Source organism: Capsella rubella, unplaced genomic scaffold, assembly GCF_000375325.1.
Source record: "Capsella rubella cultivar Monte Gargano unplaced genomic scaffold, Caprub1_0 scaffold_7, whole genome shotgun sequence".
NCBI classification, from domain to species: Eukaryota; Viridiplantae; Streptophyta; class Magnoliopsida; order Brassicales; family Brassicaceae; genus Capsella; species Capsella rubella.
The window spans coordinates 6,171,791-6,197,646 of record NW_006238917.1 but is presented as its reverse complement, the minus strand read 5'-3'; the positions used below and the strand labels follow the sequence as shown (position 1 = coordinate 6,197,646).

The 25,856-nt window shown below is 37.1% G+C and overlaps 6 protein-coding genes and 1 long non-coding RNA gene across 10 annotated transcripts; all 7 read left to right on the top strand.

The window, feature by feature from the left end:
- The first annotated feature begins 2,341 nt into the window (after positions 1-2,341).
- LOC111829299 lies at positions 2,342-2,449 on the top strand. The gene has a single exon (XM_023778036.1). The coding sequence runs from the start codon at positions 2,342-2,344 to the stop codon at positions 2,447-2,449; it is 108 nt and encodes a 35-aa protein (XP_023633804.1).
- Positions 2,450-3,333: 884 nt separating this feature from the next.
- On the top strand, positions 3,334-6,282 carry LOC111829647. Its single transcript, XR_002833026.1, has 3 exons — positions 3,334-3,517; positions 3,835-3,938; positions 4,905-6,282. It is a non-coding gene; the product is annotated as an uncharacterized LOC111829647 (long non-coding RNA).
- Positions 6,283-6,668: 386 nt separating this feature from the next.
- On the top strand, positions 6,669-9,874 carry LOC17877536 (rhamnogalacturonate lyase). The gene is made up of 13 exons (XM_006286195.2): positions 6,669-6,776; positions 6,866-6,987; positions 7,085-7,144; positions 7,229-7,348; positions 7,432-7,551; positions 7,628-7,940; positions 8,042-8,200; positions 8,279-8,385; positions 8,481-8,571; positions 8,663-8,804; positions 8,909-9,065; positions 9,182-9,298; positions 9,372-9,874. Exons 1-13 carry the CDS (start codon positions 6,732-6,734, stop codon positions 9,775-9,777), a joined length of 1,959 nt encoding a protein of 652 aa, XP_006286257.1. The 5' UTR covers positions 6,669-6,731; the 3' UTR covers positions 9,778-9,874.
- A 136-nt stretch (positions 9,875-10,010) lies between these two features.
- On the top strand, positions 10,011-11,919 carry LOC17878849 (transcription initiation factor IIA subunit 2). 2 transcript variants are annotated; one of them, XM_006284750.2, is made up of 4 exons: positions 10,011-10,151; positions 10,262-10,408; positions 10,490-10,540; positions 11,584-11,919. In XM_006284750.2, exons 2-4 carry the CDS (start codon positions 10,280-10,282, stop codon positions 11,722-11,724), a joined length of 321 nt encoding a protein of 106 aa, XP_006284812.1. In that variant the 5' UTR covers positions 10,011-10,151; positions 10,262-10,279; the 3' UTR covers positions 11,725-11,919. The 2 variants fall into 2 exon arrangements, with proteins under 2 accessions (XP_006284812.1, XP_023634425.1); XM_023778657.1 differs by having other exon boundaries at positions 10,015-10,112.
- Positions 11,920-12,087: 168 nt separating this feature from the next.
- On the top strand, positions 12,088-19,949 carry LOC17878027 (alpha-glucan water dikinase 2). Of its 2 annotated transcripts, XM_023778337.1 has the most exons (33): positions 12,088-12,170; positions 12,419-12,519; positions 12,776-12,834; positions 12,904-13,013; positions 13,088-13,151; positions 13,240-13,331; positions 13,435-13,585; positions 13,742-14,047; positions 14,133-14,243; positions 14,322-14,420; positions 14,532-14,666; positions 14,750-14,838; positions 14,939-15,073; positions 15,164-15,326; positions 15,424-15,513; positions 15,686-15,871; positions 16,181-16,240; positions 16,352-16,396; positions 16,487-16,546; positions 16,643-16,795; positions 16,911-16,994; positions 17,096-17,272; positions 17,355-17,461; positions 17,585-17,798; positions 17,900-18,003; positions 18,084-18,213; positions 18,296-18,421; positions 18,585-18,695; positions 18,781-18,873; positions 18,946-19,119; positions 19,192-19,284; positions 19,378-19,493; positions 19,567-19,949. In XM_023778337.1, the coding sequence occupies exons 3-33, from the start codon at positions 12,781-12,783 to the stop codon at positions 19,769-19,771; spliced, it is 3,837 nt and encodes a 1,278-aa protein (XP_023634105.1). In that variant the 5' UTR covers positions 12,088-12,170; positions 12,419-12,519; positions 12,776-12,780; the 3' UTR covers positions 19,772-19,949. The 2 variants fall into 2 exon arrangements, with proteins under 2 accessions (XP_023634105.1, XP_006285458.1); XM_006285396.2 differs by lacking the exon at positions 12,088-12,170 and having other exon boundaries at positions 12,381-12,519.
- Positions 19,950-19,975: 26 nt separating this feature from the next.
- Positions 19,976-22,385, top strand: LOC17880515 (protein CLT2, chloroplastic). Its single transcript, XM_006283724.2, has 10 exons — positions 19,976-20,421; positions 20,512-20,657; positions 20,746-20,783; positions 20,860-20,975; positions 21,146-21,230; positions 21,320-21,355; positions 21,446-21,496; positions 21,637-21,760; positions 21,843-21,968; positions 22,067-22,385. The coding sequence occupies exons 1-10, from the start codon at positions 20,027-20,029 to the stop codon at positions 22,225-22,227; spliced, it is 1,278 nt and encodes a 425-aa protein (XP_006283786.1). The 5' UTR covers positions 19,976-20,026; the 3' UTR covers positions 22,228-22,385.
- Positions 22,386-22,509: 124 nt separating this feature from the next.
- Positions 22,510-25,190, top strand: LOC17878335 (GATA transcription factor 25). 2 transcript variants are annotated; one of them, XM_023778338.1, is made up of 8 exons: positions 22,510-22,638; positions 22,765-23,087; positions 23,263-23,349; positions 23,434-23,567; positions 24,276-24,383; positions 24,490-24,595; positions 24,738-24,797; positions 24,886-25,190. In XM_023778338.1, the coding sequence occupies exons 2-8, from the start codon at positions 22,770-22,772 to the stop codon at positions 25,009-25,011; spliced, it is 939 nt and encodes a 312-aa protein (XP_023634106.1). In that variant the 5' UTR covers positions 22,510-22,638; positions 22,765-22,769; the 3' UTR covers positions 25,012-25,190. The 2 variants fall into 2 exon arrangements, with proteins under 2 accessions (XP_023634106.1, XP_006285047.1); XM_006284985.2 differs by lacking the exon at positions 22,510-22,638 and having other exon boundaries at positions 22,646-23,087.
- Positions 25,191-25,856: the final 666 nt, after the last annotated feature.

Genomic DNA, 25,856 nt, shown 5'->3' with positions numbered 1-25,856 from the left:
TCCACACGTCCCCTCAAGATAATGGCTCTTTTATCCATTAATCTCGACAGAATCCATCACGCCCTCTCGAGATAATGCTCTTCTACCTATCTCGATGGAATTGGGCCTTTTTTTGGGCCATCAATTAATGGGGTGATCGGGCCTCTATCCGAGCCGGATTAATTAATGGGTCAGCGTGTGTTCGGGCTCTGATACCATGTTAAATTAGGGTTTGTTATGGGGTTCCAACTCAAAACCAATTGGCATTATATATTACTTAAGTTCCCTCACATCTTTCGATGTGGGATCTTTTCTCCACAAATGTGCAGTAAAATAACATATAATATAGTCTTGTCATTAGATAATTCACAAATTGGTATAGTTTTACGAAGTTATTATATCTGTTCATGTTCGTATATACAATTTATATAAAGTCATGTTCATGTACGTAGTCGTTATAAACTAATATAACCAATTAACCATCATCATCGTGATCACCATCCACGCCATCGTTGTCATCAATTTTCTTATAATATTATAACACAGCTTTGAACCTACTACATACAGTGGTCGTGGCTCTTCCGGCTTCACAAATCTAATGTTGTTTATGTCAAAAAGACGAGTACTACTAGTTGGTCCATAACACCATAAACATATAACCAAGTAGCTGCAACTTGGTACTTCATGCTTACTATTATATATACACTCCTATATATATATATATATATATATATGTGATTTATACAGTAATTTCCCGAAGCAATTCATTCAATCCAGTAACAATTTGACTTTTTTTTTTGTTTTTTTTTCCATTACTTAAACTATTGCAAGTTACAACACATCTTTCTATGATTCTGTTCTTTTAACTAAAGTTTCCATATTGCTTTTGAAAACTTTTAACAATACAGTATTAATTAAAGAAATTATTTAACAATACATAATATATTCCATCAACTTAGTTTCTTTACATATTGTTATGGCAAGATGCATATTTGGTGGTCTCGTGGAGCCAAAAATGAATTTGGCTCAAACGAAGCATATGCAAAATGAAACAAATCTGTATAGCCGACCTCATATTCATTTTTATTTGGGATGAAATTCTTACTTAAACGACATTGGTGGCTCGGTATGCACATCGACAGTTTTCATCCATATAATGAGCTAGCCAATCAAAAGTTTCTCATGAATTTACAAAACGAACACATGCACACTTTTATATAAATGCAGGTCGTTAAATTACATGCATCGCAAAAACATTTCTAACGATGTCTATAAAAGTAGGAAAGTTGGATTATTCGCGTTACTGAATTGAGTTTTCAAATCCACGTTAGTTTATAAAGTTACAAATCATCGAATCGAATCATCTCTCACCATATAGGCTTTGTTTTGAACTAGATCAAATTTCTCCATATCTTTGAACTAATTACTAGACTAATATTTTATTAATAGTTCCTTTTAAAAAACTTAGGGTTCGGCTAAACGAGAGATATAAAAATTGATCGGTGTAATTTGTTTTCTAGAAGCTCTTAAAGGTTTAATAGACATTATTATCGAGAACCAGATGTGATCTACGAGCAAATCTATGTACACTATGATCCGTGGTCCATACCATCGTATATATTGATCAAAGAAGTAAGTAACCAGCGAAAATCTGATGGCCAATATGAATTAGTAACAAAAAAAAAAAGAAATGAATTGTACGCATAATATTAAAAACGAGAGGAGACCTGACTGACAGATCCGGAAAGAGCTAGAAAAGAAACGTGACAAATTTTGTATTCATTCAAGGAGACAACTAATCAAAGCTTTAAAGTACTCTGTATGGTCAAGTTGGAGCTGGACATGTGTCGTCTGCTTTTTCTTCTTGCTTCTCGACACTTCTTCTAACTATTTTTTCTTTTCTTTAGGTTCACATTAAAAAAAGAATTCTCTCACACTGCTCTTCTGATGGCTTCTTCGCCTCTCCGTTCAGCTTGGCCGACATACCCTATAATTAAGTCACCACCCCCTTTTCTATTTCTTCTTTGATCTTCTATAGTGGATTTCTTCGATAAAGCATAACTTTTTTCTTTCTCTTTTGTATAAATGGTAGTACTGTAATTAAGTACTCTTTTCAAGTTGTTAATACTTAATAGATACAATGATCAAAAGGACCATTTTTACCATATATTTCTTTTATTGTTTGTTTTAAACTACTTTTCATTGTAAAGTATACCTACATGTACGTAACATATATAAACAATGAATAACAGTAAATATATGTATATATATTTTGATGATTTCAACTTCTGCATGAAAATGTAGTTTCGGATGTTGGATGTTTGTTAAAAAAATGAGTTTTGATGATATCTCTCTTGAGATGATGGCTCTTCTGGCCATAGATTTCGGTATGTTCGGGCATGAATCGGTGGATCAACTATGGGCCAGACCGATTGTGGATTGGATTGAGTATGTGCGGATCGGATTCTGATACCATATTAGATTGTGGGATTCCAACTTAAAACTAATTAACAATGAATAGAGAGGCTCATATATCTTATATACTAGTCAGGATCCTACCCAACTTCCAATGTGGGATATTGTATCCCTAATAATCCATGTAAACATTTAGATCGTTTTTTTTACTTAAAACTTAGGTAAAAAAAAGGGTAGATGTCAAATCAATGAAAAAAAAAAAACAAAGACATTGATCATGGTTTGATTAGTTCCCATAGCTAGCTAGTTAAAATAGGGAAACAACATGCATGATGTGATATTTTTGATTTAGAGAGCAATAAAACTAAATCTATATATATTTTGGTACACTTTTTTCTTTATCAATCAAAAGTATTTAAATACAAATCAAAGAAACACATGGATGGAAACTATCACACTAGAGGCCGCTAACGTCATATACGTAATTGGTCTTCTCTTCTCTTAAGACAGAACTAGAAACAGTAACTAATACATGTATGAAATTCATACCGTCGGTAAATCTTCTAAGGAAGCTGTGACCAGTTTAAAATTATTTTCCCCTCATGCAGCTTCGAGTTCCTGAATACAATATATGAGAGCCGGGCGTAGTAGCCACACACACACACTGACCAAGTGTACGACGAAGCCTAGAGCCGACGCAACGGAAGCGTCATGGACGATATAGAAGTAGTACATAAATATATACTTAATAGTAATAGAGAAAGACGCACGAGCCGCTTCAGTTGCGGCTTTATGCGAGACCTACATGTCGGCCTCAATTAAAAATTGAAATCTTCTCTTCTCTCTCTCTCTCTCTCTGATTAACGCACTAATCAATATAATTAAGATATAAAAATCTGTGGCATTACTTATATAAAACCCTCCCTCTCGTCTCCTCACCTTAATCATCATCATCATCAGGACAGTGAGAGTGCTCGCTCTCTCTTCCCCTCTTTTAGCTCTCTCTCTATTTCCTCTCTCTTGCCCTAGCTTCTTCATCTACCCCCTCAATTATTCAGCTACTATATAACTCATCGTCTTCACCTCTCACACGAAACGCCCTTTTGTGTTGATTTTTCTGCCGGTGAGATCTCGTCACGCGAGAATCGCCTTTTTTTCTTAAAAGTTGTCAAATGTTCTTCATAGCGTCGATTACATCTCTGATTTAGTGTATCTCAACTTTGCGATTTGATTTTACAGATATTACATTTGGAATCATTTTTTGAAATTCCTTGAAATTCTCAAATAGAGTTTTTATGCAGTGATAGATCAGCTGCATGAGAGCTTTTTTTTAGATTTATAGCATCTCTGAGTTGCAGATCCAATTTTACTGTTCTGGACTTCTGGTAATCATCATCATTTTGGATAATTATGTATCTAAACTTTGGTTTGCATGTGCAGATTAATATGCCTATGGGTCGTGTTAGAGAGCATGCCTATGGGTCGGTGTTAGAGAGCTTTCTCAATCAATCTTGAGTACTGGATCTGTCTCCTCTTGTTTCCAGGTTTGGATTCTCATCTTCACTTTCTTTTTTATTATTATTAGATGTATTTGCTAGTTTACAAATTTCGTACATTTGAGATCATGTCTCAGTGTTTTTTTCTTCTTTTTCCGGAAGTTCAAAAACACATAATAATGTGTATATATATATGTATATCTTATGATCCTTGTCATTCTAATGGGATTGCTATTGTCATTTTGTTGATTGTTACTTAGTCTATTTGTATTCCTCTTACTTAAGAACAGCTTAAATGCTTATGGAGCATAAAATAAAAGACTCTTTACCTATCTGTTAAACCAACTAAATGAAGTCTTTACCCGAAATTATCTGAATCATACAAAACGTCTTTTGTTCTTATTCCTTTTGGATTTAACATAGCTTATAATTAAGTTGGAACACTTACTATCTATTTGCAAGCTTTTGAGAATTGAGACTTGATCTTTGAGTTTCATGTCATCATTTTTTTTATCTTGTCTTTACTCAAACAATACCTTTCAAACACATATATGATAAAATTATAGGCTAAATCAACCCCATGAAGCTTATGAATGAGAGTTGAAAACCACCTTTGGAAGTAACACAGCCTCTTTTAGAGAGCAATATAGAATAGTCTTCATCTGTGTTCACAGCCTCTTTTAGAGAGCAATATAGAATAGTCTTCATCTGTGTTCACAGTCTCTCTAGATGTACAATAATGCAATGCTGCTTATTTGAGAAAGCAAATGCCTTGTATAGAAACTCCAACACATCAAAAAATGTTGGATGCTTTTTCGCACAATGTTTCGAACAAGAGAAAGTTGAGAAAATTAAGTATTTCATTGATTGGATATGAGCAAGTCATATTTTTCTTAGATCATGACAATCAAATAGGCTACTTGCGCGAACTTGCAATGCTGCAGGTTTATATCTACATAAGTATATGCTGTTCTTGGTCATAATATTAATTTGAATTTGCCCTTGTTGATGCAGTTGCAAACTGTTACAAATAATCGGGATGCTGGGGCTGATGTGGTTGATTAAACTGAAGACTGGCAGGTTTGCTCGAGTTATCTCTCGTCTCTAGACCATTTGTGAGAAGGGATCTTTTATTTGCACCAATACCTCACCAGTCTCTAAATCTGCAAATAAGTATTATGCTCACTTAAGGAAAATACCTTGTCAATATATCTCACCCTCTTTTAAAACTAATCTTAGAATTCAGATGCCTTTGGATCCTAAAATACATTGTTGTGCATATATGTAATCTACTGGCGCAGCAGGGTAAGTTTCTTGTGTACCTCTAGAAATTCTCTTACTGCTTAGGATTCCCGAGCTACCAAAACTTTCTTAAGGTCTACTCTGTAGGTCACAACTATTATTGCCGCACTCACCTTATTGTTAAGATGGTTATTTCTTCCAATCAATATCTGATCCTTCGGAAGTTAGGTTTAAAAATAAGTAGATAATGTGCATTAGTGACTTTTCCTGATGCTGCACTCATAATTGTTTTGTTTGTGTTCCAACTCAATTCAAGATGATTCTCGAAATCATATAAATTCATTAACACCATGAACATGATAGCTAAGAATTTGTATGTCTTACAACTAGTAGACACCCTAATTATAAACATAGGGACTGGTGAGGGGTTTGGTTATGTTCCCTTCTCATCGATGGTCTAGATGTGCGAGGTGACTCTCATGGAGGTAAAGAAAAATGGTGAATTTGTGAAGCTCCCATCATGATGATAATTCCTAAAAAGGTTAGATTTCAGATTTTGAAATTGTTGTATTGCATGATTTCCAGATCAATAATGGATTTACTAATACACCACAGGTGATGGTTCCAAGTTATAGTTGTGTAATCCTTTTTTCTTTTTGTTGGGATTTAAGTATATCATCCCACTTTTCAAACTAATGAAAATGATGGATGCAGTAGTGAAATTGTTGCAAGGTGAATATCTTTGTTGCCTTTTCAAGAACCAACGAAGACAGAAACAAGTTGTAAAAGAATGCAAGTGTGAATACGGATGAAGGAGGAAAGTGGAGGGAAGGTGTGTTACCTTTGACTTGTTGTCACTGATTATCTCACACTCATCCAATTCATGCTGCAAGAGGAAACAACTAAAGGAATGAGTGACGTAACACCAAGCATCAGGAGTTTGCTTGTAGATTTGATAATACATTCCATTACTAACGTAATCTTTGTCATATTAGGTAGACTCTTGACTACAAATGAAGACTATGTAACTTAGCTAATGTATATCATTAACTTTTTAAAGTGTTTTCATGAATAACGTTAATACATGGAGTCAAACAAATGTGATGGTGTTTAGCGTGAATATATATAATATCACTTCTAAGTTCTAATACAGTGCGACTATGGTTTCCAACAATATTTAACATAAAAATCATCATATCGATCACATGATGACATAAACACAAATTTTAAAATATTGTTTTCATCTTTTATGTGTATGTGATATGTGGGTTTGAATGAATCTGGAGGTGATATGACTATGTTAAATTCTTTGTTACTTTTCAATAAAACGTTTAACACATGTAACATCTTGCGTGAGAATCCACCAACCATGGGAATGGAATAGATATGTTGGATATACAGTACTTCTTACCCAAAAAGTAAAATAAAAAGAAGCTCAAAGCTTAAAGATACCACTTGTCTAATCTTGAAGAAGAATCAAAACATTTTTACAAGTTGAAGATGAATCACACTTGTCCACAGATTGTTTATCTACAAAACCTAGCTTCAACCTCATATCTCTGAAAAACACCTAAGAGAGCAAGAGATCGAGAGAAACTTATGTCGAACCAAGATTCTGTTCAGTTGGATGTCCAAGAAAACCATGTAATATAATCTCTGTCCCTTATACACAGATTCTTCTATTAAAGTTTGTCCATATGTACATATATATATATTGAATATTGCAAATGCAGGTGGTGATTGGAAATGGTATAGTTGAAGTGACTATATCAAAACCAGATGGTTTTGTCACTGGAGTCTCTTACCAAGGCGTCGACAATCTACTAGAAATTCGAAACGAAGATTACAATCGAGGGTACGTAAAACTGAATGTTTGTTAGCATATAAGTCATATACACACAAGGACCAGCGTATTATTTATACAACTTATTACAACATATTACCAAGCTCAGGTATTGGGACCTTGTTTGGAGCGAAGAAGGAGCACCTGGAACCACAGGGAAATCTGAACGGTAAGCAGTATGAGTCGATCTATCGAGCACATGACAAAAACAAACAAGTCTTTATATAATAATTATAACTTTGGCTTGAGGCAGGATCAAAGGCACAAGTTTTGAAGTAGTAGTGGAAAATGAGGAACTGGTGGAGATTTCCTTCTCAAGGAAATGGGATTCTTCTCTCAAAGACAGTATTGCTCCCATTAATGTCGACAAGAGGTTATCTCAGTTTAATATACAACATGCATATATGTATATGTGTGAGAGTGACAGAGAGATTGACTTAGATACTGTATCATCAGGTTTATAATGCGTAAAAATGTAACTGGATTCTACTCATATGCAATATTTGAGCATCTAGCGGAATGGCCGGCTTTTAACTTGCCTCAGACAAGGATTGTCTACAAGCTTCGTAAAGACAAGTAACTAATGTCTAAATCAATCTTTCCCTTTAAACTTATAGTAGTATCTATACTTATGTGGAAACTTTGACTGCAGGTTTCAATATATGGCGATTGCTGATAACAGGCAGAGGAAAATGCCACTCCCAGAAGATAGGTTGGGTAAAAGAGGAAGACCCTTGGCTTTTCCTGAAGCTGTTCTTCTTGTTCATCCTGTTGAAGAAGAGTTTAAAGGAGAGGTTGATGACAAGTACCAGTATTCATGCGAAAACAAAGATCTGAAAGTGCATGGATGGATCTCACATAACCTGAAATTGGGTTGCTGGCAAATCATTCCTAGTAATGAGTTCAGATCAGGTGGCTTGTCCAAACAGAACCTTACCTCCCATGTTGGTCCCATCAGTCTCGCTGTATGTGTTTTTTTCTTTCTTCCTTCTGAAAACATCATCGAAAGTATATGTTGTTGTGTTCTTGCTTAGCCTTTTGTAACACAATGACAACGTAAACACAGATGTTTTTGAGTGCTCACTATGCGGGTGAGGACATGGTGATGAAGGTGAAAGCAGGGGAGTCATGGAAGAAAGTGTTTGGTCCTGTTTTTACTTACCTTAATTGTTTGCCTGACAAAACCTCTGATCCTCTTTCTCTATGGGAAGACGCGAAAAACCAGGTTTTATCCATTAACCAACATTCTAAGTTGTGCATATTAAAAACTTATCTAACGTTGTAGGAAGTGGTGTGTAATTAGATGTTAACTGAAGTTCAAAGCTGGCCTTACGATTTCCCGGCTTCAGAAGACTTTGCAGTGTCCGATAAGCGCGGTTGCATTAGTGGTAGATTACTAGTATACGACAAGTAAGCCTCCCATTCCACATCATTTACTCTGCTTTTCTTCATTTCATTATCATTAACTCACTTCTTCTTTCTTATGGTTTTTAAAAATCGTGCAGATACCTTAGTGATGAACTTTTACCGGCAAATGGTGCTTTTGTAGGTTTGGCTCCACCAGGAGAGGTTGGATCCTGGCAGTTAGAATCTAAGGTGAGCCTGCAAATAATATTCTTGGACCATACACTAATATCCACTAAGCAATGCATGAACTCATGATTGCATCAACTTTACTTATATATAGGGATATCAATTCTGGACAGAAGCAGATGTAGATGGTTATTTCACGATAAATAATGTCCGAGAAGGCGAATATAATCTCAATGCTTACGTGACAGGATGTATTGGAGATTATCAATACGAACAGTCAATTAACATTACTGCAGGTTCATTTTTCTTAACCTTACATTGTAATCAAGATTATATATTACTTTGTGTCAAGAAGTACATGTATATTTAGCATTAGCCACACTCTGTACCCAAAAACCAGGCTGCAGCATTGACGTTGGCAATATCGTTTATGAACCGCCTCGGGATGGGCCAACAGTGTGGGAAATAGGGGTACCTGACCGATCTGCAGCTGAGTTCTTTGTTCCAGACCCAAATCCCAAATACATCAACAAACTATATATTGGTCATCCTGATAGGTAATCCATGCTTCAAATATATATATAACAACATTGGTGGCTTGAATCGTTATTAAACATTAAGGCTGCAGCGATTGTTGAAGTTGAGACCTAATAAGTATGGCTATACTTCACAGGTTTAGGCAATACGGGCTATGGGAAAGATACACAGAACTATATCCTAAGGAAGATTTGGTGTTCACCATTGGCGTCAGTGACTACAAAAAAGATTGGTTCTTTGCACATGTTACCAGGTAACATTTATTAAAACCTATTTCAAATATTCTAAGAAGAGTGGAACAAAGAAGCCTCACACATGTATTATAGGAAACTTGAAGATGACACATATCAAAAAACGACATGGCAAATCAAATTTAAGCTAGAGAAGGTACAGAACAACAACAGCACATACAAGATCCGGATCGCGTTAGCAACAGCAAATGTAGCAGAGTTACAGGTGAGGGTGAATGAGGAATTCAGTGATAAGAGTACTCCGATGTTCACAACGGGTGTTATCGGACACGACAACGCCATTGCAAGACATGGGATACGTGGAATCTATAGGCTTTATAACGTGGATGTACCAAGTGAGAAGCTTATCGAAGGAGACAACACTTTGTTCTTAACTCAAGCCATGACTACCGGTAGTGGAGCCTTCACTGGTCTCAATGGTCTCATGTACGACTATATCCGCCTTGAAGCACCTCCATTAGATTCAAACTCTCACCTATAATTTGTTGGTTTAAGACAGTATTATTAAATACGTACGCCCTTGTCTTATGGGTTTACTATTACTAAACTCCATTACTAATAAAAAAAGTATTATTAAATGGGCTTTTGTGTTGGGCCTTACTTTTAATCTCAGATTTGACTTTACAAGAAATCACAAGGGTAAATTCGTAAGTTTACAACCCCGATCTATCGCTGCCTATATATACAGTTGCCTGCAAAATCTAGGGTATAAAAGCCCCTAATTTTTTCTCCGCCCAAGAGTCAAATTCTTCGAAATCGACCAACGGAAGCTCCTGCGTTCACCGTCAATCTCTCTTCTACCGTCGCCGGAGATCGGTAAACCGGCTCATTACCTCTTCTTCGTCTCCTATTGAGGTCTTAGATCCATCTAGCACATTTTTTTGGATGTCGGAACTTTCAGATTCTGGATTTGTTATTAGTTGCCAATTTGATTCGAAATTTGTTGCTCAAATTTGAATCGGCAGATCGTTGGGAAGTAGAAAATGGCGACGTTTGAGCTGTACAGGAGATCTACGATCGGGATGTGCCTGACGGAGACTTTAGACGAGATGGTTCAGAGCGGTACGCTGAGCCCTGAGCTAGCAATCCAAGTCCTTGTTCAATTTGACAAGGTTTCCATTAACTTTATTTGACTGATCTTGTCGTCTTGATTCGTTTCTGTTGGCTCCTTTTTGATATCTGTATCCTTGTAGTCTATGACTGAAGCTCTGGAGAGCCAAGTGAAGACCAAGGTGTCTATCAAGGTGGTTTTCAAATCTGTTGCTCTTTTAATTCTTTTTGTGAAATTGTGAAAATAGTCAACATAATTGGGTAGAAGAAAATAACCTGTTTCTCTTCGTGAATTGGCTAGAAGACGCTTAATACTTCTAATTTATCTTGCTCTAATTCTGTCGTTTTTAGAGTTTCTTTGGAGTTATATGGTTGATATTGTCGAAGCTGGGCCTCAAATAATTTCTTAAGAGTTATAAAGTTCAACTTGAAATTAAGCTGTATAATTTATTGGCCTGATAATAAGGTGCTTGCATTTGTTAGCTCAGGTAATACTAACACTGTCATGAATTCATTCAAGTTTATCGTTTCATTGGATGTCATATATGAATCATAGGGTGAAGCTTCCCATATATTAAAGTTTTTCTTAAAGTTAAAAACTTAAAAGCTAAACTTTAGATTAAGTTGTATGGATTCAGTTATCTGGCGTATAAGTAGGAGCTCACATAGAGATATACTAGCATTTTCATGAATACTCTCAAGTATAGAGTTTCTTTGGGTGTGATAAATTAATGATGACCCTCAAATGATTACTTTGAGTTTAATAATTGATCTTGAGATTAAGCTGTATGAGTTAAATTAGCCGGCTCATAATTAGGAGCTTACTGTCTACCAACAAACATCTGTTCTTGAAAATAGCTCTGTATCATGCTATTCTTTGTCGTTTCAGTTGTCATAATGTGTTCTTCTGGAAGTTGGCTGATAAATTGTTTTTGGTGTTTTTGCTAATCTGGACAGTCTTATGTACATGTGTGGTTACTGTTTCTGATAATTAACATTAAATATCTTCAGACATACTAATCCGCTGCTATTAGTTTTGCAAGTTGAACACTATTTTCATAGCCAAATAACAAACACTGTTTACAGCACACTGAAAAACAAATGTGGTGCAAAACCAAGAATTGAACTTATTGTTTGTTGGAAGTCACTTTTTCTCATCTCTGAATATTCTGAAGAGAACTTTGGCAGATGAAACAATCAGTTAATCTCTTTTTCTTATTTATTATTTCTTTTACAGGGGCACCTGCACACTTACAGGTTTTGTGACAACGTCTGGACCTTCATATTACAGGACGCAATGTTCAAGAGTGAAGATCGTCAAGAGAATGTGAGCCGGGTGAAGATAGTGGCATGTGATTCTAAGCTGCTCACACAGTGAGAGCTAAGTTCTCAGCTGGGAATATGCTTTCCTTTGTACTAGATTTTGCGTTTTTCACTTTGTAAACTCAGCACATGCTATATGTTGAGCTCCATCTGCAGCCATCAATTTAGCCTATATGTAAATTCTCGGCCCGATGACATGGGACATTTTCTGTTGCTATGAGAAAGTTATTGAGATCCTTTGTTTATGTTATTTCTGACTTCCGAATCACATACTGAGTTACTGATGTATAGTGGCTTTGGACAAAACTTTGTCTAAGTGGAACTTATTGGTGTCAAAGCCATTGGTGGTTACTCTTAAGACTCTTCTTTTTCTTGGCTCTTCACTCTCTGTCTTTCTTTAATTTGGGCAAGAGGGTGAGAGGTATTATTATTTGTATGTCTTGTCTTTTTCTCCTTTTACAGTTGTCTTTCTTCATCAAAGCAGAAGAGAATATGATTCCTGTAAGTCTCTTTCAGTGATAGTTCCTTTTATGATTCTGGAACTTTGAAGTATAGCGGTTAATGTCCCCTTTTTTTCTCCCCTGTTTCAAAGCCACACGGCACTTTTGGCACCTTTATGTGGTCGTGTGAGAGCCAAGTGAATAGAATCCCTATGTTTATAATGGAACTCGGTTTTTCTTTTCTCAAGTTCTTTCTTCTGCTAAGACCTGTGTAATTGATACTGTTTACAAAAATATATTTTGATGCAGGAGACTAGTTGTGTATTTCCTGAAGCTAGAGTAGATTTTGTTACATTTAACGCATAAAAACAGCTCAACTTCGTGAAGAGAGCCAAAGGTGAAAGTAAAAGGTAAGCATAAGGAAACAAACTGGTTGGATAATTAGTTATTGCTTTTTGATGTGTTATGCATAAGAAAAAAGAAGGCATGTCAATATCCAATAGGAATGCTTTATAAATAGTGTTGTTGTTACTCTCATGTTTTTTCAAGATGACAGTATTGAACAGTTGTTCTTCTACTGGAAATTCAGTTTTTCATTGTTTAAAACTATCAGAGATCATTCATAAGTCTGGTTGAGGCTCACTTGTGACCTCTTTTTATGAATAGCTGTCATGGCAACCACTAAAGTCCAAGAATTCCAGCTAATAGAAGGGACGCAGCTTCAGGTCTGTTCTTTCTTCTGTCCTACTGGAATTTACAATTTCAGATTTTGGACTTACTTCCTATCAATTTAGATCACTGTCACTGGTTTACCGAATGGGAGCAGTGTAAGAGCTGAGTTTCATCTTAAGAACTGTACTCGCACATGGATTCTTCATTGGGGTTGTATTTACCAAGGAAATAAGTGAGTGAAGAATGATCTTTAAGATAGAATCTATACTTTAAATATCTGTATGTTTTGACTTATGTTATCTACAGCAACTGGTATGTCCCATCTGAGCATTCCTCAAAGCAAGGTGCATTGCAGACTCCCTTTGTGAAGGTTTGCATAACCCTTACATTTCTTGTTTATCTACAAGGTTTTGCCAGAAGTCAGTTTTTTTCAGCAAAGTGTTTCTTCTCAACTGCAGAGTGGGAATGATTATGTAGTGATCCTTGAGTTACGGGATCCAAGGGTACATGCGATTGAATTTGTTTTGAAAGATGGTAGCCATAACAGATGGTGCGTAATTCGTTATTTTCTACAATTGAGTCATACTTGTGGCTAGAGAAGGATGAATGGATGAAGTTCACGTCTCCACTTTGATGCCTAATGGAAATTTCAGGTTGAAACAACATAATGGAAACTTCCGGGTTGAGATTCCCTGGAATGATCTGCATCCTCAGCATCGGATACCAAAGAATCTGATAGAAAGAAGAGCTCATAAGATATGGGACCGGAAGGGCCGTCCCCAAAGCTCTGCACGTGAACAACAGGTAAAATTGGTCCATGTAGTAGACAGCTGATCCTTTTTTAGCTAGCACATCGTAGTTTTCTTTGCGGTGTAGCTCATGCTCTAGATTACTCATCTCTGTGTTTATGAGTTATAAAGGCGGTGCTGTTCCTCGTTTCTTTCATGTATTTCATTTCAGATAGACTATGACAATGCAATAAGAGAGCTCCAATCTGAGCTCGCTAGAGGAATATCTTTAGACGACCTGCACGCTAACTCTACAGTACCAGTGGAGAAAGAAGTAAACAGTGAGCCACATCAAACAATGAACCAATTATATCACCGGAAGCATGATGTTCAGAAATGGTTACAGAAATATGCTGAACCAATCAACATAAATGGAAGTGTGCATAGTTCAGTCCTGGCAGAACTCTCCAAGAGATCTATCGGCGAAGAAAATGTAGTGTCACAGAAAATTTTTCATGTCAGAAACTACGAGATCATGGTTTGTTAGTTCATACACACATTTTCATTATTGGTAGTTAGAAAACTTCTAGATAATTTATGATTTATGTAATTGTGTTTATTAGGTCCTCCAGAGAGATGTTAAGGGGGATTGTCGCTTATGGATTGCCACAAACATGGCTGGTCCAACAGTTCTCCATTGGGGAGTCGCCAAGTTTTCTGCAGGAGAGTGGTTGGTAAGATGTTCTTGCTTCTGTAGATATTCCTTATCACAAACTTCTCGATAAGAGTCTGATTTTTATAACTCAAAATAGATTCCACCACCTGATGTATTACCTGAGAAATCAAAACTTGTTCATGGAGCATGTCAAACACATTTTACAGATATGTCGAGCAGAGAATACTCTTATCAGGTAAAACATGCAGTTAATATTTCTTTACTGTGATTACCGTCTTTTGTTTTAAGGTACATCTATTATAAATTGTATCTACTAATGCTTCTCGTCTTTTGCGCATTGGAAAAGTTTATTGATATAAACTTAAAGCGAGGCGGTTTTGTTGGTATTCAATTTGTGATATGGTCTGGAGGCTACTGGGTAAACAATAATGGAGCCAACTTCGTTGTAAACCTGAAATCTGTAGCCAGTACCAGGGGTAAGGTGAGTTAAAGGCATCGGACCATCTGTGGAATGATAATGTTGGAATGCTCTTATCACTTTTACAACATGTTTATTCTTCTCAGCCTAACGTGGATGGAAAGTATATTCTCAAATGGTTGCTTGATGAGATATCTGAACGAGAGAAAGAGGCTGAGAGATCATTGATGCACAGGTAAGTCAAAGTATCTAGAAGGCCAAGTGAATGAATCTAAACAACCTAATTTCCCTTCTTAATGATGTCAGTGAAGTTTCTTATAAGCATAGCTTGGCAGGTTCAACATCGCAACAGAGTTGACCGAGCGTTGTAAGGATGATGGAGAAGGTGGATGTATTGGTATAATGGTGTGGATGAGGTTCATGGCCACCAGACATCTCACCTGGAATAAGAACTATAACGTGAAACCTCGGTAGAGCTATTGTTTCATTGGCTACTTTTAAATGATCCTTTTTTGTCTTCCTTTTAATCAGACTTTTTATGCCTTGGTCTTTCTCTGCAGGGAAATTAGTGAAGCGCTAGAAAGATTCACCAATTCGATGGAGAAAATATATCTGCAACAACCAATTAAGAGAGAAATTGTGAGACTAACTATGGCACTTGTGGGTCGTGGAGGTCAAGGTGATGTTGGGCAGAGAATCCGTGATGAAATCCTTGTTATCCAGGTATATAGTTCAATATCTCTGCAGCTAATAATTTTCCTAGTCTTCTTAAAGTAGTTTAGTTTTACCAGTTTCTTTTCCTGTTTTTAACCTTTGTTAGAGAAATAACCACTGCAAATCCGGCATGATGGAAGAGTGGCACCAAAAGTTGCACAACAACAGTAGCGCAGATGATGTGATAATTTGCGAGGTATATATATGACTCATCAGTATTGAGTTGAAACTCCATTCTAAAACTCAATATTTTATAAAAGTAATTAGCTAGCTAGTTCAGAAGTTTTGTTTGCTCTTGTAAAAACCAGCCCTTTTTCCCAGGATTATATACCTAAAGAATTTCTGATGAGTCTATTCTTCTCCCACAGGCTCTCTTAAACTATGTGAGGTCTGAATTTAGGATCGATGCCTACTGGAAAACACTAAAGGCCAATGGTCTCACAAAAGAAAGGCTTGCAAGTTATGACCGCCCCATAGTTTCAGAGCCTCGTTTCAGAAATGACGGAAAAGAAGGACTCATCCGTGACCTTACAATGTACTTGAAAACATTAAAGGTATATATAATAACAATCACATCCCTATTTTATGCTAGCATTTGCAGCCTGATCTTTTTTTCTGATCCATTAAAGATTCTTTGGAACAAACTGTAATTGTTAATTAGCTTAGTAATACAACCCAACACTGTTGTGATGATGAACATAATTATCCCTCGGCCTTTATTAGATGATGATTGTTTTGCGATTTGGACCGATAATGCCAGGATAATACCAGGAATATAGACATTACACAACAATCTTTTGCTTCATTCTCGACTTTGATTATCTTGAATTTCTAAACAAACTGTTTTGTACCTGCCTTTGTAGGCAGTTCATTCAGGTGCAGACCTTGAGTCTGCTATTGATACTGTCCTTTCTCCATCTAAGGTAATTAGTTCATGAGCCAAACCTTCATTTTGATTTCTGGGACACATATCGTCAACAAGCATATCTATAAGAGTCATCAAGGATACCTCATCCTTTTATTTTCTTTTTCAGGGTCACCATGTCTTTGCTGCCAATGGTTTATCACCTAAATTGCAGGTATCTTTCTAATAAGATATTTTTTCATATTATTATACATTAGAAAGACATCAAAAGCCTAACAGAGCTCCTATTTCCATTGGTTGGTAGGATCTACTGAGTTTAGTTACGAGGCTTGTCCGCGAAGAGAACACTGATTCTCTCATAGAGGTTTTAATAGCACATCTTCTTCCTATTCCCAGACTTCCTCCGTATAATTTATTTATTTTATTACTAATGCTTGCCTTGTTTTATGCTCTTCTGCAGAAGTTAGTCGATGTTCGCATTGAATTACACCCTGCACTACGAGCACCTCGTACAAGGGCAAAAGATTTACTATTTTTGGACATTGCTTTGGAGTCGTGTTTTAAAACAACAATAGAGAAGAGACTCATCTCTTTAAACTTTAATAACCCACCGGTATTAGTTATCGTTGTAGTTTAAAACTATTGTACTTTTCCTTGTAGCCAAATATTAGTCTTTACACCAAAGAATGAGGTATGGATTGATATTTTTTCTCCCTCTTTTGGAACAGGAAGTTATGTTTGTCATCTGCATGGTGCTTGAGAATTTATGCTTATCTACGTATAACAATGAAGAAATTATCTTCTGTACAAAGGCATGCTATTTCTTCTAACTCTTTCCCGTTGTGTCTCTTTCAAAGCCTGACTCTCAGTGCTCTTATATGAATATTATTTTGTGCTTCTCTTTCGCGTCCAGGATTGGTACCGTGTCAGTGAGGCTTACAGACCTCATGATGTTCAGTGGGCATTGCAAACAAAAGCCGTCCTTGACCGTTTACAACTAGTACTTGCTGATAGATGTCAGCATTATTTTAGATTAATACAGCCTACTGCAAGATATCTTGGTCAACTGTTACGTGTTGACAAGCATGGGGTATTTTCAACTAAACTCCAGCTTCTTCGCTATGTAATAACTCTAAGATATATTCATTTGGTTTCTTGTTTTTTTCTTTCAGATTGATGTTTTCACTGAAGAGGTTATAAGAGCTGGACCAGGGGCTGTTCTATCAACTCTTGTTAACAAATTTGATCCTTCTCTCAGGAAAATAGCAAATTTAGGCTGGTAAGATACCTTTTGAGCTTAAAAAAAAGACTATAATTTAGACTTATTTTAAGTAGAAGGTGATTTATGATAACCGAACTTTTTTTTTTCTTTGCTCTAAACCAATTGGATCTGGTTGAGCAGTTGGCAGGTTATTAGCTCAGCGGATGCATATGGGTTTTTGGTTTGTGTGAATGAGTTGATTGTAGTTCAAAATAAAGTCTACTCGAAGCCAACTGTAATTATTGCTAGTAAAGTCACTGGAGAAGAGGAGATCCCTGATGGCGTTGTTGCTGTGCTGACTCCTAGTATGATTGATATCTTGTCTCATGTCTCTATTAGAGCAAGAAACAGCAAGGCATGTATTATATGTATCATCACACAAGGCTGCAAAAATAGTATCCAAGATGTTTACGTCTTACATATGTCCGCTTCTCAATTCAAATTTGTCTGATGCAGATATGCTTTGCTACATGCTTCGATCAGAATGTTTTTAGGAATCTCAAGTCGAAGGAAGGGAGAGCAATATCTATTCATACTAAGTCTACTGGTTTACTGATCAGGTAATCAAACTCTTATGTTGCCACTGTTCTTTACGCTAAAGGTGGGTTTTCTAATACCTCTGAATTTATATCACTTGCAGTGATGGCAATAACTATGATGTCTCTGTCCGTCATATTTTTATTTCTTCGGCTCCAAGGGGAGTGATCTCCAAGGGGAAGAAGTTTTTTGGCCACTATGTGATTTCATCCAAAGAATTCACAGATGAAATGGTAAGTAAAAACCTGATTCGTGAATATAAAAAGTTTCATTTTGAGAATATCATTTGGATCTTCATGTCACTGAGCTTTTTAGGTTGGTTCAAAATCATACAATATCAAATTTCTACAAGAAAGAGTTCCATCATGGATCAAGATACCTACCTCAGTTGCTCTTCCGTTCGGAACATTTGAGAATGCACTCTCAGATCATTCTAATAAGGTATATCTAAAATCATGTTGCCTTATCATTTTCTCTTTTCTGGAACTCTCAAAAAGTATTGCAAGGAATGGCTACTATGTGATCAAATACACAACTGCTCATTGAGTTTGTGATACAGAGCTTTCTCAAATTATATTTTTTGGGTGGATTCATCGCTTTTCAGGATGTGGCACACAAGATTGCTGCCTTTAAAGATTCTCTTAACAGAGGAGATCTGACAAAACTTAAGGCGATTCAAGAAGCTATTTTACAAATGAGCGCTCCAATAGCTTTGGTAATAACTGGTCATATAATTGTTTTTCTTTCTCTCTGGGCATGTTTTATATGTATCACATGTTGGGTTTTAAAATATTTGGTAGAGAAATGAACTGATCAACAAATTGAGAAGTGAAAGAATGTCGAGTCTTGGAGATGAATCCGGCTGGAACCGCTCATGGATGGCAATCAAGAAGGTAGAAATCTCTTTGAAAGTATGTGTATTTTGAAAAGAACCAAGTGCTTTCTTGATCTTCACATCTTTATAGGTCTGGGCTTCAAAGTGGAACGAGAGAGCTTATGTCAGTTGCAAAAAAACCAAGCTTGATCATGATGCCGTCTGCATGGCGGTGCTAATCCAAGAAGTCATATGTGGCGATTATGCTTTCGTCATCCACACAAACAATCCTGTCTCTGGTGACTCTTCAGAAATATACACAGAGGTAAAAAGAACTTGTTCCATATTTAAAAAATATGAATAAAAATCGAATTATCATGAAATTGTGTTTTGTCAGGTTGTGAAGGGTTTGGGAGAGACCTTGGTTGGAGCATATCCAGGACGAGCTATGAGCTTCATCACCAAGAAAACAAACCTAAAGTCTCCAACTGTAAGAAACAAACAGATTGTATTTGTCTCTTAAGTTTCAGTAATAAATTAACAGAATTTTAACAAAGTGAAAGGTGAATATGGGGTTGTACAGGTGATCAGCTACCCAAGTAAGCGGATAGCTCTGTATTCTAAATCCTCAATCATATTCCGATCAGATTCAAACAATGAGGATCTCGAGGGCAACGCAGGCGCTGGACTTTACGACAGGTTAGTTTTTTTTTTTTATTCTCTGTTTTAGTCTTTTTGGAACTTAAAAGCTGAAAAGGTTCAAGTGCTGCAGTGTGATAATGGATGAAGCCGAGGAAGTGGTGGTGGATTACTCAAGGGAGCCTCTAATAGTGGACAAAGACTTTCGAGTGCGTCTGTTTTCAACAATTGCAGAAGCTGGAAATATGATAGAGACACTCTATGGTAGTCCTCAGGACATCGAAGGTGTTGTCAAAGGTGGCCATATTTACATCGTCCAAGCTAGACCCCAAGTTTAAGCTCTCTCTTACTATTTCCACCCATTAGCTAAGTTACAAAACTAAGAATTACAACTTAGAAGATAGTAGTAAGCTTTTATTGTGTTGCTATTACATACATGACATGTAAACCAAATCTGGCACACTCCTGATACAAAACATTGTCTCAATATATCAGCTCGTTTAAAAGGGCAACGTATGAAAGAGGACATAAAACGCTGTCGTATAGGCAATGATAACTCAAAAAAGAATTAAGAAGCCGAGAAAGTCCCGCGAATGGATACTGCTCTCATGGCTACAACACCAATCAAATGTCTTCATGCTTCGATTCCTACGGTATCACGTTCCCCGGCGATTTATCAGGCCTGCTTCCGTCGCGCACGATCGTTAACCTATCGAGCGAAGACTATGCCCATGTGTTGCTCATTCAGACCATCAGATTTGAGATCTCGCTTCCTCAGTAATACTCGGAAAACCACTATTCCAATGAGACAAGGCTTTTCCGTCAATGCTTCGACGGAGCAATCTTCAGTTCCTTCCAATAGAAACCTAATTGTTGTTAACTCCGTCGTAATCGTAGCCTTAGCTGTAGCTAATCGCGTGCTCTACAGACTCGCCTTGGTTCCCATGAAACAGTATCCTTTTTTCTTGGCTCAGCTCATGACTTTCGGGTAACTTAACGACTGGCTGCATGAAAAATACGAGGCGGTGAAGGAGCTTATGTTCTGATAATCGAATAAATTTGGTTTTGTGGTTGGCAGCTATGTCTTGATTTATTTCACCATTCTGTACACGAGGCGGCGTCTAGGCATTGTGACAAATGAAATGATGGGTGTGCCTAAATGGAGATTCGCAATCATTGGCTTTCTTGAAGCTCTTGGACTTGCTACTGGCATGGCTGCAGCAGGTATCCATTTATATATAGTCATGATGGAAACTTTATATATATTTGTAAAGTTACATATCAAGTGATTCCATTCCACTCTCTGTTGCAGCCATGCTTCCTGGACCGGTTATACCGATTTTGAATCAGGTCTTTTGGTTTTGTTTTATTGATTACTCTCCATGTATGTGTTAGTGTTGAACTCATGCCTCCAAATGTTTGGCAGACATTTTTGGTGTGGCAGCTGCTTTTCGCTCTTCTTATATTAGGCAAGAGGTTTTTGCTTAACCAAATTGCTGGTTGCTTGTTTGTGGCTGTGGGAGTTGTGGTGGCTGTTTCAAGGTAGCTATTCTCTCTTATCTTCCCCCATTGTTACTTTCATCTTCTAGATCATTGTGTAAATTCACTATGTACTTTTAGAATTCACCATCCACAGCAGTTAAAATTCAAATTCACCTGTGTGGCATGTGATATTTGATTTCTGCCAAATGCTGATTGTAACTCATCTGCAGTGGATCTGGTGCAGCAATTGGTTTTTTATGGCCTGCTGTATTGGTAGCATCTGCTGCTTTTCAAGCTGGTGCATCTATTATTAAGGTAAGGCCGCTCTCTCTTGTGAGCTGTGAAGTTTTTTTTTTTTTGCTGCTAGTATCTAAGTTGTCAAGTGTTTTATTTCCTGTTAACAGGAATTTGTTTTCATTGATGCTGCAAAGCGTCTTGAGGTATCTGGACCATATTCATATCCATTTTCCTTCTAAAAGAGTATCCCCTGCATCAACTTGCTTAACTCTAAGCATAATGCAACATCGCAGGGAAAGTCACTGGATATATTTGTGGTCAATTCATTTGGATCTGGATTTCAGGTATCTACTAGAATATGGCAGCTAAATATCATTATGTTAACGTATTTGTTCCGGCTAAAACAATGCATATAATAGAGTTCCACCAAGGCAAGCTATTACCTGAATAGTCCGTGTAGATCACTGAAGTTGTGCTTATGCAGGCTCTTTTTGTGTTCCTGTTGATGCCTTTTCTCTCAAACTTGAAAGGCATTCCATTTGGCAGCCTTCTTTCTTATCTAAAAGATGGTGCCGGCTGCTTCTTCAACACTGGAGCTAACATTTCTGGTTAGAGACTATTCGAGACTGTTTTCTTTTCGTTCATCAGTTAGATGCAAAAACTGGTTGTGATCCATTGAGAGCATGTCAGGCTGCGATGGTGCCCCTATACTCCCACTGCTCTATATAGCGACGAATCTCGCTTTCAACATCTCAGTGCTCCATCTGGTGAAAATATCTTCAGCAATCGTTTCCTCTCTCACTGTGATGCTATCAGGTCCATATTTGTTATCTTTTGTAGAAAAGCCTCTTTCAGATGCACCAAATCTATTAAATCCACATTATGAGATACATACTTTTTTGGTGTTGTTGTAGTGCCATTATCGGTGTACATAATGTCAAAACCATTGCCGTATCTACCGGGAGGATCAAGCTTAAGCTCAAATCTCATGATGGGGAGTATAGTTCTGGTTCTAGGTCTTCTTCTCTACAACATTCCCACTACTCCAACTAAGCAACACACCAAGACCTCCTAATACTTCATTCATTCTAATTCATATAAGATACTCTTTTCTGTCAAATGCCTGTGAATTGGTTCTTACAATTAAAAGGAAAGAGAATAATTTGTAATTTAACACGAATATTCCATTTCTTAAATCAAGTTAAGAAAAAAGTTTACAAAAAAAAAAAAAAAATCAAGTTAAGAAAAAAAAAAAAAAAAAAGGAAAATTCACAATTTTTATTACAATAAAAAAGAGAAAATTTTGTAATTGGTTAAGTCAAGTTGAGTGGAAGTCATCTTGGTCGTCTCGGACGAAGTGCTGCGATTTCACCTAAAGTCACACTTTTTTTTTTACCGTCTGGTGAATTTCACGACGGACTCTAATCTCCCCCCTCCTCCACACGCGCCGACCACCATCTCTCTCCCCTCTAATCTCTCTCTCTCTGTAATTTGCTCTTCTCTATGTCAACTATTTCCATCTTCTCTTGCTCTTAGGGTTTGGTTTTTTATTTATTTGCTTGCTCCATATCCTTCAATCAATCAATGTGAAAAAAGCTCTCCTTTTTGGCAGTTCCGATGTTTGGTCGCCATTCTCAACCGGTGATTATCCCCAATAACCAGATTGGTACCGGCTCTGCTGCTTCCGCTGGTGAAGACCATGTCTCTGCTTCCGTAACGTCCGGTCACATTCCCTACGACGATATGGATGAAATCCCTCATCCTGACTCCATCTATGGTACTGGCTCCGATTTGATCCCCGATGGCTCTCAATTGGTCGCTCACCGATCCGAGGGTTCTGAATTACTAGTTTCTCGGCCGCCTGAAGGGGCCAATCAGCTTACCATCTCGTTCCGTGGTCAAGTTTACGTTTTTGATGCTGTTGGTCCTGACAAGGTGATCTACTTCTGTCTCCTCCTTTTTGTTATCTGTAACAAGTCTCTAGTGTGCATCTGAAAATTAACGCCTGATGGCTTAGGGCACGTAAAGATGACCTCTTTTTGCAAGTGAAATGGGCACTTTTTTGTGCTTCACCGAGTCTTACCAAAATTTTGGAAATTGATTTTGATAGGTCGATGCCGTGTTGTCGCTGCTGGGTGGTTCTACTGAGCTCGCTTCTGGTCAGCAGGTGATGGAATTAGCTCAGCAGAATCATATGGTAACTTTGCTATATGTGCCCAACTTCTGCCTAAGTGCTCACTTCATCTCTATTCCACCTTTGTTAATTTGTTGTTGTTTTTAGCCTGCTGTAGAATACCAGAGCCGCTGTAGCCTTCCTCAACGGGCGCAATCCTTGGATAGGTTTCGGAAAAAGAGGAATGCTAGATGTTTCGAGAAGAAAGTAAGATACGGTGTTCGCCAAGAAGTGGCTTTAAGGTCAGGGGATTTTTCTGTTTTAGTTCAGTTGTTTAGTTGTTGTCATTCTAGATTGTGCTACACCTGCAAATCAGCCTTGAGTTTTACCACTCTATGCCACTAGCTGTTAGCCTTTAACTATCATCCCACATTGGTTAGCAGAGTGTTTAAACAATTTCTTAGGCCTAGGGGAACCCTCAGAATTGAGCTAGCTTTTATTTTGTAACAAAACCCTTGAGTTAGTTCTTTTTAAAATGTCACATTTGTCAGGAAAATGCATTGTGTGATGGTTACTCGTTGAAGAGGCTGGACATGTTACTTTCATATTTCCTGGGGTCAAAAACTTAGTAGTCTTGTATAGCTAGCTAAGCTAGAAATTTTCTTCTCTTTTGGCTATGCTCTGGTTTGTTAAATACTTCCTCACTTTTATGTGCTATGAATTGAAACAATATCTGTTCATATTTAACTAGTTTACTATCTTTGCTACTTTTCTTATATTTGTTTCAAGAAGTTTGGTGATTATGTAGGTGCTTATGTAGTGACTCAGGCTTCAGTGTCCATGGCTTGCTGTAGTATATGAGAATATGTTTGTAGTTGAGCTGGATAGATTATAGCCACGGTTTTGTGACAATTAGCTTAAACTCGGAATACTGGACATGTTTATTTTTTCTCAAGGGATAGGATTTGCCACCCTTTTCTATCTCTCTGACCTTTGTTAGTCTTTACCAGAATGGCGCGTAATAAAGGTCAATTCACCTCTTCAAAGATGTCGGATGGGGCTTATAACTCGGGCACAGATCAAGATTCTGCCCAAGATGATGGCCATCCAGAAATATCGTGTGTTCTGCCCCTTCCAATTTAGACTGCTTATACAATTCGTGTTATCCACTAGTTTGCAAAAAATTTCGTCCTCTTGTTTTAAACGTGAGTGTGTCTAACGTAGGTGTACTCACTGCGGCATTAGTTCCAAATGTACACCAATGATGCGACGTGGCCCTTCTGGCCCCAGGACTCTCTGCAATGCCTGTGGACTTTTTTGGGCTAACAGGGTGCGTATAAATCTCGACAGAAAGATATAAATACATCACCTCCTCAATTTATTTTCACATATATCATATTTTCACTATACTCAGGTCATGAAAACTATAATAGCTATTATATTTCACATTTTAAACTGTTCAATTCTTGTAGGGCACATTGAGGGATCTCTCAAAGAAAACAGAAGAGAATCAGTCGCCTTTAATAAAAATGGTGAGCTTTTATCATTTTCTCCGTGTGTTTTTTTTTGTTGGCTTATTACACACACATAAGACAGAGCCTGAATCATTGCTTAATTTAGGGCGAGGCCGGTAATGTTGCCGATGCTGACAACTCAAACTCTGAACCGGCAACTGCTGAAGAAGACACTTCTTTGGTTGCTCTTGCAAATGGGGAAAATTCTATTATGTTAGGTAACCATCACTAGATTCTGTGATAAGAATCAGAAATAGAGGAAATCCTTGTAGAATCAGTTGGTCTTGTTTATGAATTGATATTTTCTCATCATCACATGTATTATAGAAACCATAACCGAACCTCAAAGCAAATACCATATCAATCAGATATCTTTGGTTTAAGAGTTTGATAATCGGAATAGTTCTGTTACTGTGCCTGTATACCAAATCCTGTGACATGATGAGGTTAAAAGGCAAAGTTGAATGTGAAGGGAAAAGACAGATTTGATTAGATTGAAGAGACATTATTAAACTGAAGTGGTACGTATTCGTCTGATCAATTAAATACTAATCAATTCAAAACTCGTAAGATCTTTTGCTTCTTCTTTTTGGTTGTAAGCCCGACTAACACTACTTTATAAAATAGCTGCTTAACAATTTAAAAAAAAGTTGCGTTGGAATGTGACAATGCATCTTAGATCTCAATCTTAGTTTACAAGAGTAGCTTATAGAAGAAGTGTGCATAAGGATCATATACCAAAACCATGTGGATGACTAACTAAATGCTGCTCGGGACGGGACCACGAATTAGATAAGATTATCTATTAATAATCACATTATTGTGAACATAACAATTAGAATACACACAAAAGATGTATGGGAGAAAGAGAACCGTCCATAGTCCAACCATTTTGATGATAACCAAAAAAAATGATAATGTTTGTTCTGCCAACAATATAGTTAATAGTAATGTGTTTATAGAATAGTTTATGATCGAATTTACGAAGAGATTATTCGAGAAGGTGTCGCTTTTAAGTGTACTCGATCCTCGTGACGACTCGTTCTTCTCTTTCTTTTATTTTAGTTTTTGTTAAAA